Raw genomic sequence first — 17,382 nt, 5'->3', positions numbered from 1 at the left:
AAGACCTTTTCCTGAAAGGAGAAGCCATATCCTACTCTAAGACTTCCGGCTTTATAATATCTAAACAAGCTGGTGGAATTTTGTCGGGGGATTCTTGTTAGAATTTGAAAGTCAGGATATCTTCTTTATATATTTGTTCAATCCCCCTAGAAAAGGATGAGAGCGCTTGCTATTTTAAATAAAGACAGTTTGGAAGAATGTGTTAAGATATCCTTAAATAAATTTCTAGACTCACAGGGGCTGGGATTTCTTTCTAAATCTTCCCCGAGGTTAGAAACATAAGCAGCTCGCACTTTCTCTCCGGCCCTGACTTATTCAGCCTTTGAGAAGCGGCCTTCTACGTGGACATCCAATTCCTGGAGATCTCTGTCTCCACGGTCTTTTTTTTCTTTAAACTCTCCCCTTCTAGGATAGGAATGTGAGCTGCAAACTCAGCGCTGTATTAAGGACTTGGGAGAGTTCTTTACAGGAGAATTGGTCGATAAAATCCCGCCCCCCCCAAGGAGCAAACGAGTGACTTATTAATCCCCAGATTTGTAAAAATTGTCTTGCTGTGTGGTGTAGCTTTTTATTTGTTCATGATGTTAGCTAGCGGGTGATAAAAAAAAAATATGTCCCTTATGTGCGTGTGTGTGGGCGTGTTTGTAATCATTCATTCAATTGTATTTATTGAGTGCTTACTGTGTGCAGAGCACTGTATTAAGCACTTTGAAAGTACAACTTGGCACAGAGACAGTCCCTACCCAACTACGGGCATATTGGCCATATTTGTATTATTATATATTTGCTCGATGTGTGTACATGGCATGTGTGTTGCACTGTGCTGTACATCTGCTTTGCTGCCGTCTGTATGTTGTGGGCATATATGGGCCGGTGAGTGTTTGAAGCGGGGGTGTGTGGGTGGGTGGGGTGTGTGTGTGTGTGTGTGTGTGTGTGTGTGTGTGGTGGTAGTCCCAGCTTGTCATCTCTTTATCTCCTTCCCATCTTCCACCATCTCATGGCAGCCCATCGGCGCCTTCCGTGTCTTACTCCTCCCATCTGGTCCTCTGGTTGCTTCGGGGAGTCCTGCCAGTCTCGCCGGAAGTCCCTCTTCCAACCCCGTCCCGGTGTCCCGTTGGCCTGCCTCCCCTGACCTGGCTGCTTTGCCGCTCCCGCCAGGCCAACCCTTTTGCCATTGACTTGGGTTCCTGTGTGATTTCTCTGGTCCCAATCAGCTGCTTCCTCCAGGAGTCCCTGAGTCACATCCACAGCTGTCCTGGCCAGTTTTCCCACCGCTGCCATCCATGGCCCTTGGTTGGTTTCCTCAGGCCTCGGGCGTCCTCATCATATCGGGCCCCTCCCACTCCCTTTTGCATCACCCTGACTTGCTCCCTTCATTCATCCCCCTCCCAGCCCCACAGCACTTATGTGCGTATCTGTAGTTTACATTAATGTCTGACTCCCCCTCTACACAGCAAAACTCATTGTGGGCACGCTCTGCACCTGTTAGCATTTGTCTATAGTACTCTCCCAAGCGCTTACTGGGGTAGATACAAGTTAATCAGGTTGGACACAGTCCCTGTCCCACAAGGGGCTCGTACTCCGGATCCCCATTTTACAGATGAAGTCACCGAGGCACAGAGAAGTGAAGTGTCTTTTTCAGGGTCCCACGCACACAAGTGATAGAACCGGAATTAGAACCCGGGTCCTTCTGAGCCCCAGGCCCTTGATCTACTGACTAAGCCTTGCTGCTAACCTCATATCATGCCTCTTGAGATTGGAGGCAGAGATCAGGAGACAGATATTTGGAGGCAGATTGAATTTGGCGCGGTAGCCCGAGACCCAGTTGCAGAAGGGACAGCATTTTTTAAGAGAATAGCTACAGTGCCGTGTTGGTTTTTATTGAGAAATCACCCTCTGATTGAGAAATGAATCCCATAGTTATTATTTGAATAAGGAGAGCTGTACCGATGTAGCTCTCCTGATCTGAGGAACTTGTAGATTTTTTTTCCCAGGGGGAGGTGAACCCTTCTAACTTTCAGGCGACATTAGTAATTAAGTAAACACGTTTGTTTCCTCCTAGTGGTTTTCCACTTTGGATAGTGTGCCACGTAATAGAAACTGAATGTATTTGCATCCAATTCTCTGGGTTTTAGATACCATCTGCTGTGGGAGAAGTGAAGAGAGACATAAAATGACAGAGTATTTTCAGGATAATTAAACCCAGGGAAAATAGGACAATCAGGGAGTTGGATTTAATTGGTTTTAATTGTGTTAAGAGTAATAGGCCAGGCTGAAACGATAGATCTTAATATAAGGTCTGAAAGGAGCCAAGGAGACCAGGAATTGCCGAAAGCCTGTTCCGGTTGATCAGTGTAGTAGGAAGAAAGAAAGGACCTTACCAGGATGCCCACAGTGACAGCTATCAGAAGGGAGTATCCCCAACACTTATATTTAAGGAAAGGATTGATCAGAGAGTAGAAAACCGGCACCCAGATTGATGTGTGCTTTCATTAAAGAAGAGAATATCCTCTCAGAGGTTTTCTGAACACTAAAATGTCGTCACGTCGACATAATAGAAGAATGGATGATTTTGTCTTGCCGCAAAATGATGAGATGGCTATTGACATTTCAGGAGTGTATGCGAAGGTTTAATCTGAAGGAGAGCTAATCGACAGTGTCCCCAAAAAGTCCTTTATCAACGCAAAAAGATTTTATTGAGAAGAAATTCTAGATTTTATCGGGTGTCGTGATCAGGGGCTGATTTCACGACTGGCCCTGTAGGCCTAGAGTTGCGGAGCGGGGAGGGTGGCAATTGAGTACAATGGTCTGCACGCAGGATGTTCTCAAAAAATACCATCGATTGATAGAGTGAAACCTAGTGGAATTTTGACCCCCTCTTTGGGGAGAGTAGTTCGGGATTTCTATGGGGAAGCACCTTTTGATTGAAAACAACATTGCTTGGGCCTCTCGCTCTCTCGCTCAAAGGAGCAAGGAATGCAGTGGCTTTTTTTTGTTTGTTCTTCATCAGGAATTGGAGGCACTGTGCCACACCTGGATGTTTACACTTCAGGAGTGTGTTAACTCAACTTGGGAAAAGAAATCTCTCCCAGATGTCCCTTGTTATTTTGAGAAGCCCTATAGAGGGACAGATTTCTGTCTGGAAGGTGAACTCTTTTTGAGGGGTGCCACATTGATTCATTCATTCAATAGTGTTTATTGAGCGCTTACTATGTGCAGAGCACTGTACTAAGCGCTTGGAATGTACAATTCGGCAACAGATAGGGACAATCCCTGCCCATTGACGGGCTTACAGTCTAATCGGGGAAGACAGACAGACAAAAACAAGACAACTTAATTGCAGTAAATAGAAACAAGGGGATGTACACCTCCCCTTTCCCGAGAGACAAAATGGTTGAAATAAGGCAGTAGTCATACTGTTTCCCAGGTGGTGAACAGAAAGATGAACTTTGTTCCAAATGTGGAGTATTTCATAAAAAGTCTTGAAGACTTAAAATGCCTTCTATTAATAGAAAAATTGAAGCATCACAGCTTTATGTATTTGAGTCTGGCAGTGTTTCCTTAATAGCTAATTTTATCAGGTCATGGGACATTTTACTTCATCATCTTATCATTTTAGCAGCCAACATTGCACATCAAAGCAAAATTAGGTCCTTCCCCATTTTCAGTCAGCAAGGACTAATATGCATCGATTAGAATAATGTGATGTGTCGGAAAAGTGTGGAAATCCATGATGAAAGTTTTCATAATCGCTTTTAAAGTTAAAGTTTGGGGTTTTTTTTTTTAGACAGCATGCATGTGCATATGGATATAGGTGCATGGGATTGTGCAGATTTTTGTAGTCTTTGATAGATCAATAGACATATTTTCATGTTTTTGGTTTAGGGGGGAATTATTCCTCTGGTAGGTTTATTCGAAATTGCAACTGGGTTTTAGAAGATTGTTTTTAAAGTGGCTGTGGAGTCAGTGCTTCTGTCTGGTGCCCCTTCAGCTTTAATATGGTTGTGCTGTCTTGCTTTTGGTATTCACAGATTGCACTGTTACAGGCTTGGTGCTGTGCCATTAGGCACTGAAAAAATCTTGCTCTTCTGTTAGGGCCTTGTCCGGTCCATTTGAATGAAACATAAATTCTGCTGCATTTCATACCCAGAGGTTAGCCACACACCTAGTTGAAACTAAACCCTTTAGACTGTAAACTCCTTATGGGCAGGGATGCGACTGTTTAATGTTGTGATATACTCTCCCAAGCACTAGGTACAGGGCTCAGCACACAGGAAGCGCTCAAAACAAAAAAGATGGAATGAATGAATGAATGAAAGAAGCAGCAGTAGATAGAGCACAGGCCTGGGAGTCAGAGGACCTGGGTTCTAATCCTGGCTCTGCCACTCGTCTGCTGTGGAACCTTGGGCAAGTCATTTCATTTATATGAGCCTCAGTGACCTCATCTATAAAATGGGGATGAAGACTGTGAGCCCTAATGTGGGGCAGGGACTACATCCAACCCAATTATCTTGTATCGACCCCAGCGTTTAGTACGGTGCCTAGCACACAGCAAGCTCTTAACACTATTTAAGAAAGCAACAAGAAAAAACAAAGCTGAAGAACTGGCAACAGGGAATACCGCAAGGAAGGCAGAGGAAGTCTTTTAGGGACAGAACAGAACAAAACTTCAGGCAAATGCTACAGCTCAGCTCAAAACCGGGAGTCCATTGCTGAGGTTAGCCTGACGTGGCGCAGTGTGATCCAGAAAGGAGTGGCTCTTTTTGATCCAAAGCTCCTTGAGGAAGAAGAGACAAGGAGGCAAAAGAGAAAACAGTGCTAAGTCCCGCAAACATCAAATGTGACAAGAGAACAGGGTTGTCACAAAAAGATAGTCTTTTTGTGCCCACAGTGTGACCCAGTCTGTAGGTTCCACGTTGGCCTTTTCAGTAACACACTCACGTATGGATGAATTTCACTGTCTGTAGAATCTCCTTCTAAGACCCGTACAGCCTAAAGAGAAATAACGGAAATCTTAGCCAGATCCAAATAACTACCCATCCCTAGATAAATAGATTTTGTTTACTCGAGTACCGCTACCCTATTATTATTGCTTTGATAATTACTACTACTAATATTAATAGTATAGAATAATACTCACAATAATAATAAAAATTGCAGGTTTTGCTGAGTATGTACTATGTCAAGCCGGGCTAAGTACAGAATAATCTGAGCAGAAGCGTAAGGTATTCCCACGAGCGCTGCGAGAGTTTGAGGGTATTTAAAAATGGCATCAAAGTTCTGAAGTACCATCTGGGGGGCTGTAAAATGGGGAGATTGAAAATTAATCTGGAAATTCCTCATGGAGATGGGATTTCAAAAGGGCTTTGAAAACGGGGAGTGCTGTGCAGTTTCCTCATCTGTAAAATGGGATTGATGGCCTGTCTTCCCACACTGGGAGTCCCATGTGGGACAGGAACTATATCCCTCATTATCTCGTATCTCCCCCAGTGCTTAGTACAGTAATAATAATAATAATGTTGGTATTTGTTAAGTGCTTACTATGTGCAGAGCACTGTTCTAAGCGCTGGGGGAGATACAGAGTATTTAGGTTGTCCCACATGAGGCTCACAGTCTTAATCCCCATTTTACAGTCTTTCCACTGAGCCACGCTGCTTCTACCTTCAGGATTTGAGATGGGAAGATAAGTTGTTTTAGAACCAGTGCTCTTTTAGAACCAAATATAGTCCCAGTGGTTTGTTCAGTGCCATTCAAACATGGCTTAGTGGAAAGAGCCCGGGCTTGGGAGTCAGAGGTAGAGGGTTCTAATCCTGACTCCACCACTTGTCTGCTGTGTGACTTTAGACAAGTCACTTCACTTCTCTGTGCCTCAGTTACCTCATCTGTAAAAATGGAGATTAAAAAATGTGAGCCTCACCTGGGACAATCTGACTTTATCTACCCCAGTGCTTAGAACAGTGCTCTGCCCATAGTAAGCACTTAACAAATACCATAATTATTATTATTAAGTGTGCTGGTTTCTACCAATCATATTTTTCCTGGGGCAGATAATATTAAAAGTAACAGTAATCTTGTTTGTTAAGCTCTTACTATGTACCAGGCACTCTACTAAGCCCTGGGGTGAATAAAGCAAATCAGGGTGGACACAGTTCCTGTCTCATGTGGGGCTCACTGTCTTGATCCCCATTTTACCGATGAGGTAACTGAGGCACAAAGAAGTGCAGTTACTTGCCCAAGGTACCACAGCAGACAAGTGGAAGTTGGGATCAATCAATCAATTGCATTTATTGAGTGATTACTGTGTAGGGCACTGTATTAGAGCAGCCTAGCCCAGGCCTGGGAGTCAGAAGGACCTGGGTTCTATTCCCAGCTCTGCCACATGTCTCCTGTGTGACCTTGGGCAAGTCTCTTAACTTCTCTGGGGATTAAGGGAGTGAGCTCTCTATGGGGCAGAGACTCTGTACAAACTGATTAACTTGTATCTATCCCAGCACTTAGAGCGGTGCTTGCCATATAGTAAGTGCTTAACAAGTACCAAAATTATTATTACTAAACACTTGGGAGAGTACAGTACAGCAGAATTAGCAGACTTGTTCCCTCCCCATAACGATCTTACATACGCACGAAAAGCGAAATACAAGAAAGACCTGGATTTACTCGTAAACGAGGCTCTGCCAACAATGTTGAAGGTAACGAAGATCAAATATGCCTAAATGCCTAGAGAGACCTTTCTATCGTAGTTTAATTTTTCTATTGTTTGGAAAAAGTGGGAATGATAATTATTATGGTACTTGCAAACTGCTCATTCTTTCAGAAGGCTATTCTTAATTGTTGCCCATGTTCCCACTGTCATATTTGAAGGCTTTAAACTTTTTCCTCTCGCTTTCAGATCTTTCCAAATTTCATATCGAATTATTTCTTCTTACTTAGCTACATTACTCATATTCCATTAAGAGTAGTCTTTAAAGTATATGAGTGTAGCCTAAACAGAGCTAAGATATAATTAAGGAAATATGACAAGGACTTTGAAAGCTTACGTTCTAAAAGAGACCAAGCATATATGTGCAGTCAAAGGCAATTTCCAAATTTGCTCTTTCTTCCTTAGATCTTGGATTTCTAAAGCGTGCATCTTTTTTTTTCCTCCAAAAAGTATTTTATTATGCAAGCCTGGTAAACTGAAGTGTTGGTTGTTCCTGATTTCCAGGAAATGATTTGAACCATTAAAAAAGAGACAAAGAGGCAGTGATGCCATATCTTTAAGTGAACAAAGGACTTGAAGAAAGGACTATTGTTGGTTAAAAGGCTTCTTTGCTTTGAGGGATGTTTAACTAGTCAAAGGTATTCTGTCATCACCTGCATCTTTTGGGACTGTTCATTAACTATTTAAAAGTTGGAGATGATTAAGGCAGGGATTAGAACAGTCGCTCCAGCCAACCATCATCCTGTCTACAGAAGCCAGCTGCTTTTCAGGTTCATTGTTCTGGTCATGATTTTTGACCCCATTTTCTTTAACTTAGGAGGACATCGTCAAGCACTAAAACCTCTTGCTGGAGTTCGGTCCACTGGAGAGTTTATCCATTTTTTAATCGTTCTGATATAATAATCACTCTATTGGGATCAAGAATGTTTTTTCTCTTTTTTTCTTCAAAAAACATGCTTAATTCACATGAACTGTTTTCATGTGTATTGTCTCTATGCTTCAGTCCTTGGTTTGACACCCTAAACTTTTCCATTTTGATTTCCAAATACAGAACCCTTGGGGTGGATAATGTTGTTTAGTTCATACAACCTGCACATTTCCAAAATGAATAAAGTTGAACTTAGGACCTCCAGATACCTAGACTGTCGTCAGAAAGGCCTCCATTTGTAGGTGAGCATAACCCATCACTGGAGAGTTTTTCATTTAGACCTAATTGAAATGGGATCTAGGAAACGTCATTTAAAAATGCTTAGGTTCATTAAAAAAAAAGACAAATATGTAGCGATATCCAGTGTGTGATTGAAATTTAGAATGGGCCCTTTTTTTCCCAGCCTTCCTAACAAAATGAGAAGAAAGTGCACACCACCTAGGGAAGAATTAATGTAGCCTATGGAGGGGTATAGTCACATTCTATTTATCACTATTGTTTTAATGATATGTACATCCCCTTGATTCTATTTATTGCTATTGTTTTTGTCTGTCTGTCTCCCCCGATTAGACTGTAAGCCCATCATTAATGGGGAGGGACTGTCTCTATCTGTTGCCAATTTGTACATTCCAAGCGCTTAGTACAGTGCTGTGCACATAGTAAGCGTTCAATAAATACTATGAATGAATGAATGAATTCTGTAGATGGGTTCTAGTCACCAGGTTTTCGTTTGAGCATCAAAATGGAACAGTGGTATTTATTGAGCAGAGCCTTGTACTAAGCACTTGGGAGAGGTCAGTACAATAGAATTGGAAGTTGTGATCTCTGGCCACAAGGAGTTTGCAGTCTAGTTCATCCGTCTCTACTATAAGACATCTGGGTGCAGCATCACTTTACAGTTGACGAAACCAGGTTATCAATCAACCAATGGATCAGTGGTATTTATTGAGGACTCACCGTGTCCAGAATAGTGCACTGAGTGCTTGGGAGATTACAGTACAATAGAGTCGGTAATTATGATCCCTGCCCACAAGGAGCTAGAAGGGCTTAGAGTCTGTTAATCGACATACACAAGGCAGAGGTGTTGGGCTACTGCATTTAGTTAATCTTAATTTTGTGTTTTCACTTTCCCTTAGGGAGCCACTCCAGGCTTGGATTTATCTGGGCGAGACTCGTTGTCCTGGTGGAGCGGCGTGACAACCAGGATCCACCCTTTGTTTCCCAATTCTGTTTGTCTGCCAAGGGAGTCGAGATTAAGGTGGGATTACGTTCTGGGAATGGGATGCAGAGAAGAGGACTCCCGTGTTTTTCTCCCAACGGTGGAATCTGTTTATGATCAGAGTCTTTGAGTTCTCCGCCCGCCGCGCAGTTCCAGGTGGGTGTTGGGACCTCCATTACCCGAAAGAAGACAGCCTCCTGCCGGCCGGCCGGTTTTCTCGACCGCCTTGGCTCTCCCCTGGTCCGCGGAAGAAGGAGCCCCGCTAATGCCGCTGTAAACAATGTCGAGGCCCAAGAGACTATTATGGCTTCCACTGGTCTTCACCCCCATCTGTGTCATGTTGAACTCGAATTTCCTACTTTGGATAACAGCTCTCGCCATCAGGTTCACGCTGATCGACAGCCAAGCACAATACCCCGTTGTCACCACAAATTACGGCAAAATCCGGGGCCTGAGAACACCACTGCCCAATGAGATCCTGGGCCCCGTGGAGCAGTATCTGGGGGTGCCCTACGCCTCTCCCCCCACCGGAGAGAGACGCTTCCAGCCTCCGGAGCCTCCGTCCTCCTGGACCGGGATTCGCAACGCCACCCAGTTTGCCGCTGTCTGTCCGCAGCACCTGGACGAGCGATCCTTGCTTCACGATATGCTCCCCATCTGGTTTACCGCCAATTTGGATACCTTGATGACCTATGTGCAAGATCAAAATGAAGATTGCTTGTACTTAAATATCTACGTGCCCACCGAGGATGGTGAGTACTTTCTCCAACTAGACCCCCAAAAGTCTCCGCGAGTGCCCAGCGGTGCTAAAAGGCGGGGAGATTTAGGATCCAGGTGGGAAAGGTCTCAAGCTTCTCTCTTCCTGTACCCCATGAGAAGCAGCATGGCCTAGTGGAAAGAGCAGGGGCCTGGGAGTCGGAGGATGTGGGTTCCAATCCCAGCTCTGCCACGTGTCTGCTGTGTGACCTTGGGCAAGTCGCTTCACTTCTCTGGGCCTCAGTTCCCTCGTCTGTAAAATGGGGATTAAGACTGTGAGTCCCATGTGGGACAGGGACTGTGTCCCACCAGCTTGCCTTGTCTCTAACCCTGGGCTTAGAAGAGTGCTTGGCACATAGTAAGTGCTTAACAGATACTCCAGTTATTATCATTATTATTATTATCATTATTCCTTTACAGCAAATGCAAATGGGGTCAAATGAAGCTGGTAAGAGTTACAGCTTTTATTCATGTATTGTGATTGGATTGCAGTTCGCCCTGTCTAGGATATTTGGAATCATGTACTAAAAGGCAGGGGAATAGGTAAAGTAATCCTATAGAAAATCATTCCCACGGCTCCATTGCGGAAAGCAGGATTTGGGGCGTTTTAGTATTAATTTATCCCACCGATTGAATTACTTGTTAGCAGCCTCAAAAGAGAGAGAGTTGAGAGAAATGGGTTGTTTACAAACCAGCTGAAAAATACATTAGACCTTTTTGGTAGAGAACCCGGGGTTTTTATGCTCCTTGTCAATTTATAATTCATTTTAATCAAATGCAGATATGAGGAATCAAAACAGGTGTAGCCCTTCTGTGTTCAGAACTCCTCTTGTCCTTGAAAATTCCTGGTGCAGAGTTTATTTTAAAGAAGATGGTAGAAAATTTCAAGACCAATATTAGTCATTAGACTCTTTTAGTCACTTTAAGTCAGCATTATCTGGCATTATTGACATTCATGTCAATGTTCCTTTTATTTCAGATAAAAGAAGTGACTATTGAAGGGTTTCCAAAAGTACAATTAGAATCTTAAGCTTCCGCTTTCCACCTATATGTTGCTTTAAGACTAGAGTCAAGGGCCGTCATTATAGGAAAAATTCAGATGTATCAGAACAGTCAAGGCAGGCAGAGTTGGCTATTACTAGCAATAATGTAGGGGTGGTTTAGTGAGTGTCTCTTGCTCTGGGGGGGTATTTAGTGTGGCTCTCTTTAAATGGAATCGCAAGAAGTTGACAGGAATATGATCGTTAATTTAAGATCCTCGATTCTTAAATTAACAAGTGCGTTGTTATATTAATAAATTAATTCATGCAGACTGTGGTGACTTGGCTTCAGAAATATTATTAATCCACTGTGCTGTGTGAACGCGCAAGCGATTGTCCAATATTAAGTACAAATTTTAAAAAAGGGCGAAAAAAAGCAAAGCTCTAACAAAAAGCAGACCTAAAATTGTGTGTCGCCCAAGCATAGTTAAGTGAAATTACTGTAAAGAGCTGCTCACGGAATCGGATTAAGCATCCTTTGCCTCATTATATGACTCTCATCTGGCATAAAGTTATCTGTGTTGTTATGGAGACCGACCACGAAATTAGATTGGGTAGCCTAGGTCTGAAAATGACTCAATTGGTTAAATTCACGTTTGGAGCTCTTGTTTAAGTAAAGGAGGCCCAAAGTGCTCGTCTTTATGAGCTTTCTCAGTAGCCTCTTTGTGCGTTTGTGAATACGTGGGCTGCGCTCCCCAAATCCAATTAGAGCTCGGATTTGGAAAGACACCTGGGTCAGAGTCTCTGCCTATTTGAAAAGAAGTCCTGAAAGAAAAAGGACCCACCTTGATTTTAACAATTCATCTTCTGGAGGAGATCCTAGGGTGGGGAACAACTAACCAATAGGCGCCGCTCTCAGAAAGCCCAGTTACACAATGTCGGGGGACGGTGCATAATTGACAGAAGCTTCGTGAAAGGCAGAGAAGAGAGGCTCTTTGCAAGTAGATTGTTATTGAACTCTGACAATCGCGACCAATAAGACGTTGACGAATAGGCAACAGAGTCCTAATCCCAATATGAAAAAGAAGCATTTTAAAAACAAGCTGAACTGAGAGTTAAGTTTTAAGGCACGGGAAAGTCTTCGCAGCCAACCTTTGAAAATGTACCACTTATAACCTTAATTCCAGAAAATGTGTCTTAAAAGGCACTTGAAGTTATTCCGGTTTGCAAATAATATTTATCTACGGCGTATTTCAAGACATACTTCATATAGCACATGTATGAACGTTAAGATGTAGTTTTAAAATAATGGTGAAATGCTTTATGTAATGTGGATTTTTCAACAGAGAGAATAAGAATTTAAATCTACATTTAAAGTCCTGACTAAAGGCTGCTCGGGTCATTTGTGTTGGTAAGATGAAGGGATTTTAATATTAGTCCTTTTTCTCGAGGAGCAATGACCCAATGATGTCAATGGGAAATGAAAGCACATAACTGCTTCTTATGAAAGGTTTCCACTGACATTCCTTTTCCAGAAATGTCAAACATTCTCCTCAAACCATTATTAAAACCACACACACAAGGAAAGTCTAGCTTCCTCAGGACTTGCTAATGAAGAACAGGTGTAAATTTTCATTCTCGTGATGGAGAAGATGGAGGCTCAGAATCTTTAAGATTTCCTCTGCTCCTGTCTGTCTTCTTCTTCAGAATGCAAACCACTGGAGCTACCTAGGTGAATGCTAATCCTTGACCTATCCAGATTTACCTCCTGGTTACAGAAATGATCAGTTAACAGCTTGCATGGACCTTAAATATCAAAACTCTAATGTTACCTCCGATGACTCTGGTCCCCATCAGGTAAGGTGCTGTCAGTCAGTCAGTGGTATCGACTGAGTGCATATCGTGTGCAGAGCGCTGTGCTGGGCGTTTGGGAGAGTTCAGCACAGTGGGGTTGGTAGCCCGTTCTCAGCCCCCAACAAGCTACAGTCTAGAGGGCTATCACGTAGAAGATATGGACTCTGGCAGTCAAGGTCATCAGTATATAAGATGCATGTAGAGAAGTATATAGAGAAGTAGCGTGGCTCAGTGGAAAGAGTCCAGACTTGGGAGTCAGAGGTCATGGGTTCGAATACCCGCTCCGCCACTTGTCAGCTGTGTGACTGTGGGCAAAAGTCACTTAACTTCTCTGTGCCTCACTTACCTCATGTGTAAAATGGGGATTAAGATTGTGAGCCTCACGTTAGATAACCTGATGACCCTGTAAATCTACCTCAGTGCTTAGAACAGGGCCCTGCACATAGTAATCACTTAACAAATACCAACATTATTATTATAAGAGCTACTGACCTGCAAGCAGGCATACGGTTGGCAAGGATGAGAGTGTGGATGGCACTGCCCAAAATATAGGAAATTCACGAAGGGTTTTTAAACCTCTTCCCACTGGTTGTTACAAAACCGCTGCCTTTCTATCATTTTTGGAAAGGAGGCTGCATCATCTAGACTTTAAGCTCCTCCTTTAGACTGTAGGCTCCTCCAGAAGACTGTAAGCTCCCTGGGAACGTGCCTACCAACTCTGTTGTACTCTTCCCAAGCACTTAGTAAAGTGCTTTGCGCTCAGCGCACACCTAGTAAGTGCCACCGATTGATTATCTTTGTCGACATTGTCCTACTGCTCCATATTGGCAGTTTTTCTTCTCCTGCTCCTGCCATTACTGTCCCCTCTCCCAGTAACAGTGGCATTAGAGAAGCAGCGTGGCTCAGTGGAAAGAGCACGGGCTTTGGAGTCAGGGCTCATGAGTTTGAATCCCAGCTCTGCCACTTGTCGGCTGTGTGACTGTGGGCAAGTCATTTAACTTCCCTGTGCCTCAGTTCCCTCATCTGTAAAATGGGGGTTAAGACTGTGAGCCCCACGTGGGACAACCTGATTCCCCTATGTCTACCCCAGCGCTTAGAACAGTGCTCGGCACATAGTAAGCGCTTAACAAATACCAACATTATTATTATTGGTGGGGAAAGGGGGTAGTCAAAGCTTGGAGTCAGAGGTCATGAGTTTGACTCCCGGCTCTGCCACTTGTCAGCTGTGTGACTGTGGGCAAGTCACTTCACTTTTCTGTGCCTCAGTTACCTCATCTGTAAAATGGGGATTAACTGTGATCCTCACGTGGGGCAATCTCATTACCCTGTATCTACCCCAGCGCTTAGAACAGTGCTCTGCACATAGTAAGCGCTTAACAAATACCGACATTATTATTATTGTGACAGGAAATCCCTTCAGCGAGCTCCGTCAATAGAAGGGAAGTCACCACAGTGGCTGCAGAAGCAACCGCAGCAGCAGAGAGCCCTGGATCCTTTTTTTTTTTTTAATGGTGTTGGTTAAGCATGTACTATGTGCCAGGCACTGTACTAAGCACTGGGGTTGATAAAAGTTATCGTCACCCACAGACAAAGGTGGCTAGAGAGCATTTGCAGTGAAGGCCAGTAATTTTCTCCATCATACACAAGCGGCATCGAGAAGCAGCATGGCCTGTTAATGAAAAGAGCGCAGGCCTGTGAATCAGAGGACCTGCATTCTAATCGCGTCTCTGCCGCTTATCTGCTCTGTGTCCCTGGGTAAGTCACTTGACTTCTCTGTGCTCGTTGGCTCATCTGAAAAATGGGGATTAAGACTGTGAGCCCCGTGTGGGTCAGGGACTGCGTAGAATCCTATTATCTTATACCTGCTCCGGCGCTCAGTGCAGTGCCTGGCACACAGTAAGCGCTGAACAGGTGCCACTTATTTTTTTCAGTAAAGAATTCTTTACAAGAAATCATAATCATCTTTCCATTGATACATGGGGTAGTCTACAATGGGTTGGAGTGATTTTGATGTTAATTTAGATGGAACATATCACGGGTGCGAAATCACAAATTAGACTCTGCTTTCATATTTGAATTGAACGGCAAGCTGTGTTGCCGTCAGTCGCCGGGTAGCGTAGACATCAGAAGCATATTTTGAAGTCAGAGTTTTCGCCTGCGGTTTCCTATTCCGGCACAGATGCCTTTCCCTTGTCCCTTTCTGTTGGTCGTGTAAGGAGCCATTTGCCAGTTAGCTCAAGAGGTGATATTGAGGGCAACCTATTTCTGACAGCACTACTCCCAAATGGCCTTACCAGAAGGGACAATTTTAGAACCAAGAGGTTACGGACTGATAATCCTTGGAGTCTAATCCCAACCTTGTATCTTTTTGAATGTGCGAGAACTGGAAAGGGAATTGCCGGCTAATACCAATGCAGAAATGGAACAGCAAAGAATCTTCCATTTTCCTTCCTTCCAAGACTAGCTTAAAGCGATAATAACGTTGAAAACCATTTAATGTAGGAAATCACTAGGCTCCATCTTACCTTCCCCAGGATGTTTCCGTGTGCTTGATGGACATCCCCCTAGAGACGGTCCGCAACCCCGTCAGCAACAGTTGTCGTAGATCCATCAACCAGTGGTCTTTATGGACCATCGACTGGGTGCAAAGCACTGTACTGAGTGCTGGGGAGACAGTGCATTACTGCAGAGTTGGTAGACTTGATCCCCACCCATCAGGAGCTTATACTTCAGTGGGTGTAACTAAGGTCTCTGTTTTGTTTTAATGGTCTCTTCTAAGCACTTACTTTGTTTCGAGCACTGTTCTAAGGTCCTGAGTAGATTAAAATCAATCAAGTCAGACCCAATCCCTGTTCCTCGTGGGGGCCTCAGTCTAAGCCGGAGGGAGAACAGGTATCGAATCCCCATTTTACAGTTGAGGAAACAGAGGCCCAGAAAAGTGTCGTGACTTGCCTGGGTAGGTAAGAGGTCAATCAGGTCAGACACAGTCCCTGCCCTTCACTGCGCTCAAACTCTAAGGAGGAGGAAGAACGGGTATTTAAGTTAAGTAAGTTAAGTGACTTACCCAGAGTCACACATCAGGCAAGTGGTAGAACGAGGATTAGAGACCGTGCTTCCCAGGCCCCGTGTTCTTTCTATTAGGACCAATTAATGAAGATAGAAATAATACAAGTTAATTTGTTTCTTGCATGAATAAGTATGTATAATCATAATGTGTTAGTCTTTAGGCATCCAATAAGGTCGAGAATAGATTTGATCATGATCAGAACCTGTATTATGCTTTATCGAATGAAAACCACATTGTATTCGTCACTTCTTTGGCTCCCTTTGGGGGAAAAGTGCCTTATAATCATTTACATATTAGTAATGCTCGAGTACTTTTGTGAGGTAGGTGGATTCAAATAACCCCATTTTACTGTTGGGGAAATGGAGGTCTGGGAGTATCACAGAGAGTTAATGACAGAGCACGGATTCAGTTATAAGAGACCGGCCTGTTGGTTAGCCCACTTCGCCAAATTGGTTCTGTCTGTGTTTCTTCTGCATCGAACACTAGTTTAAAAAGAAGCAGAAAAGAATAATGAAGGGCCACGGCAATTCCGGAAAGAAGACATAACTGGAAAGCGAGAGCCTGAGTTGAAATGCTGGCTTTCCTACCTGCCTGCTGTGTGACCTTGGGCAAGTCACTCCACTCTCTGGGCTTCAGTTTCCTCAACGGTAAAATGGAGATGAAATATCTGTTCTTCCCCCAACTCCCTTTAGACTGTGAATTCAACTAGGGGACAAGGACTGTGTCCGAGCCGATTGTATTGTATCTACCCTAGCGCTCAGCACACTTCTTGGCCCAGAGTAAATGCTTAGCAAGTACAATAATAATTAGGATAATTATTATTGATAACAAAATCCCAAATTAGGACCCGCTGCAAAGCAAATCACAAATGTCCTTGTGGAGCGGAGAATGGTAGATGTTTAGAATTTGTCATTCAATAAAAGTTTAATTATAGATAATACTGTCTTTCTCCACAGAGAAATGGGGGCAGGTCGAAATTTCCGTTAAAGAAGTAAAAGATAAAATTCAAAGTGTGTGAGTCCTTAGAGGCTGTTTCATGGTCACCGATGGTTTTTGTTGAGCACTTGTTGTGGCGCAGAGTATTATACAAAGCGCTAGGGAGAGTTTCATACTCTATGTAGGGCACGTGACTTGCGTTTCTTGTTCAGAGACACCGCAGCCTTAGAAAAGAAGAATTGTCTGTCTTCCACGGTGAACTCTCAGCTTAAAGAATAAAACCGTGTGCTATTTTTCATTCCTCTTTTTTCAAATCCTGGCTGCCTCGTGACCCCAATAGATGGGTCGGGAATCTAAAAGTACCAGCAGTTTTGACCCTTGAGACTAAACTCTGGTTTCCGACCAGTTTCTAAGTTCTTTTTGTTCCTCATTTCACAAAAGAGCAGTCCACCCCCCCAATAAAGATTGACCTTTCAGCCTGGGCCCTGTATAAGCTAAGCAAGAAAATAGTCCCTGAGCTCAGAATAGAGAAAGCGCCCTACCGATGTAGGGAACAAAAGGAGAGCGATTTGAACCCACAGATGCAAGGAATACAGTTAAACTGAGGAGGAGCCAGAGAAACAGCCCAGGAGTCAATAAATGAAATTATGGACTGTCTTCCAGATCTGTTGACTCCTAGTGGCATCCTCTTTCCGTAGGACACGCTGCTTCTCTTCACTCATTGACAAGTCTTTATAATAATAATAATAATAATAATTATAATAATGACACTTAAATGCTTACTATATGTCAAGCACTGTTCAAAGTGCTGGGATAGATGCAAGCTGATCAGGTTGGATACAGTCCATGTCCCACGTGGGGCTCACAGTGTTAATCCCCATTTTAAAGTTGAGGGAACTGAGGCACAGAGAAGTGAAGTGATTTGCCCACAGTCACACAGCG

At 43.6% G+C, this 17,382-nt stretch overlaps 1 protein-coding gene across 3 annotated transcripts in view; it reads left to right on the top strand.

The window, feature by feature from the left end:
* Positions 1-17,382, top strand: part of NLGN4X (neuroligin 4 X-linked) — a 160,826-nt gene that overhangs the window by 39,509 nt on the left and 103,935 nt on the right. For all 3 annotated transcript variants that reach the window (XM_001516322.4, XM_029079791.2, XM_029079792.2), the window contains exon 3: positions 8,765-9,599. In XM_001516322.4, the coding sequence (XP_001516372.1) occupies positions 9,128-9,599 (472 nt within the window). In that variant the 5' untranslated portion in view covers positions 8,765-9,127. The remainder of the gene's footprint in view (positions 1-8,764; positions 9,600-17,382) is intronic.

This window comes from Ornithorhynchus anatinus, chromosome 15, assembly GCF_004115215.2.
Source record: "Ornithorhynchus anatinus isolate Pmale09 chromosome 15, mOrnAna1.pri.v4, whole genome shotgun sequence".
NCBI lineage: Eukaryota > Metazoa > Chordata > Mammalia > Monotremata > Ornithorhynchidae > Ornithorhynchus > Ornithorhynchus anatinus.
Note: the sequence above shows the minus strand (reverse complement) of the source record. Positions and strands in the feature narration are given on the sequence as shown.